This window comes from Suricata suricatta, chromosome 8, assembly GCF_006229205.1.
Source record: "Suricata suricatta isolate VVHF042 chromosome 8, meerkat_22Aug2017_6uvM2_HiC, whole genome shotgun sequence".
Taxonomy (NCBI): Eukaryota; Metazoa; Chordata; class Mammalia; order Carnivora; family Herpestidae; genus Suricata; species Suricata suricatta.
In genome coordinates this window covers 38,653,032-38,655,163 of record NC_043707.1, presented here as the reverse complement: position 1 = coordinate 38,655,163, position 2,132 = coordinate 38,653,032, and the positions used below count along the sequence as shown (strand labels likewise).

The 2,132-nt window shown below is 45.0% G+C and overlaps 1 protein-coding gene across 1 annotated transcript; it reads left to right on the top strand.

Moving 5' to 3' along the window:
- Positions 1–1,013: 1,013 nt before the first annotated feature.
- LOC115297583 (late cornified envelope protein 1B-like) lies at positions 1,014–1,325 on the top strand. The gene has a single exon (XM_029945773.1). It carries the CDS (start codon positions 1,014–1,016, stop codon positions 1,323–1,325), a length of 312 nt encoding a protein of 103 aa, XP_029801633.1.
- Positions 1,326–2,132: the final 807 nt, after the last annotated feature.

Genomic DNA, 2,132 nt, shown 5'->3' with positions numbered 1-2,132 from the left:
CAATTCTTCCTTTCAGAAGGAAGAGTTTATCTTGAGAAATCAACTGTGTCCCTTCCCCACAGTATCTACTGGTGTCACTGTGATTGTCAAATAGTGGAACAGAGGAAGCATATGTGGGCTTGATAAACACAAACATCCATGGGTCTTACCCCCGCCAGGTGAGTCAGGAAGGGTGCCTGGACATCTGGACCAGAAGCCTCAAAGTTGGGTAGTGAACAGCAAATTGAAATTCATGCCGCTAAAGTATGGAAAAGAAAGGAGGCTGTGTGTTGTAAAGGGTACATATCACATCCCAGCTTGCCACAGTTAGATTTCGCCCTCACTTCTCTATTTCTAGAATGATTTGGGTAACCTGTTTCATATATACATATATTGCAAAATGTCATCATATGAGCTGATTAACCCAAATATATATTACATATATATTTATTTATTTTATTTATATGTTTTTATTGTACATTTAGATATCAAATATTTATTTACTATATTTATATATGATTCTATGAGATAATTATATATATTATTGGTATATATCATATATAACATGTGATGTATGATGATAATATATATCTGTTGAAAAACTATCTGCAAAGTTCCACCAAAAGGGGACTCTTACTTCTTGCTCAGCAAAGAGCACTGTCACTCTGACGTGGCTCCTAGGACATTCTCGGAATTCTGAGTGATGCAGAGCATGGACTCTAGTCGCACTTTGTGAATGTCCATTTTGCCTTCTCCACTTAAAGGACACTGACTTTGGGCAGTTTTAGCCATACAGCTGTCCTCTGTGTCTTTGCTTTAAGAGAAGTTCGTCATGTCTGTTTTATGAAAAGCTCCTAAGGTTCAAATGAGACAGCGTGAAAGCAATTAACCCACTATTTTAAAGATAATTTCCCCATGACTATCTTGAACAGGCTTTTAAAATGTAGGAAAAAGAAACTTTGGTAAAACAATAAGGGTCCTGGCTCTGTGTCCTGGGTCTGACTCTCCCTCAGCTCCTGAGCCCGCCTGCCAAGATGTCCTGCCAGCAGAACCAGCAGCAGTGCCAGCCCCCTCCCAAGTGCCCGCCCAAATATCCCGCCCCCAAGTGCCCCCCAGTCTCTTCCTGCTGCAGTGTCAGCTCTGGGGGCTGCTGTGGCTCCAGTTCCGGGGGCAGGGGCTGCTGCAGCTCCGGGGGTGGAGGCTGCTGTCTGAGCCACCACAGGCGACGCAGGTCCCACTGCCACAGACACCAGAGCTCTGACTGCTACAGTCAGCCCTCGGGGGTGGGGGTGGGGCTCCGGGTGCTGAGGCAGGGGAAGCGGCAGTCATCTGGGGGCTGCTGCTGAAGTATATTCTGAGCCAAGAAGAGCAGACTTGGAGGCAGCCAATGGTCAAATCCTTCCTCTTGCTCCTGCTCCTCTTGCTGGGCCTGCCCCTTTGGCTGAGTTGTCTCAGTGAAGGTTCTGAGCTCAGAGCTGGAAGGTCCTTCTGCTCTGGGATTCAGAAGCCTGAATCCTCTCCCCCTGTTGACCTCTGACACCAACTGCTTTGTCTGCCCTGGGTTTCCCGGAACCACAAACTCTAATCCACTCGACAGCTACTCTTCTTGCTATCAGCTCCTCAACAATAGAACAAGAAATCCGTTCACTATCCTGCTCTAGATTATTCCTTGCCTCTCATGTCCCAGTATTTTTTTCTGCCACTATCCATTCCCTTGTTGACTAGAGATCTTGGAAATCAAATGTATGCTGGTCACATGGTTGACAAAGGGAGGAAGGGAGAGAAAATGGCTCTGCCTCCTACTCTGATACCATTTCTCAAACAACTCCTATGAAACTGACCTTGAACTTGGACTTGGGTTTTATTCAGGGTGCAGCCTAGTTCTTGGAACAAGGCAAGGAGACACACATATTCCATCCTTCCATTGGTCTCCTCCTCCTTACCCCCTCCACCCCCATGACACTGCCCCAACTCACCTTTGAATTTCTTTCTCCTTCAGCCAAAACAATATGTTTAGAAAAGTGTACATGGACTTTCTACAAATATCCCATGAATCTTGGTTAATTGTAACTAGAAACATCCAGATAGCATGTGGCAAAGATTGTAAAAATTAAAAATGCCTATTAAAGGAATCAGGGAATTTAAAAAAATTC

Excerpts from the sequence above, each read along its gene's own strand:
- LOC115297583 (XM_029945773.1), top strand. The coding sequence starts at position 1,014 with ATGTCCTGCCAGCAGAACCAGCAGCAGTGCCAGCCCCCTCCCAAGTGC.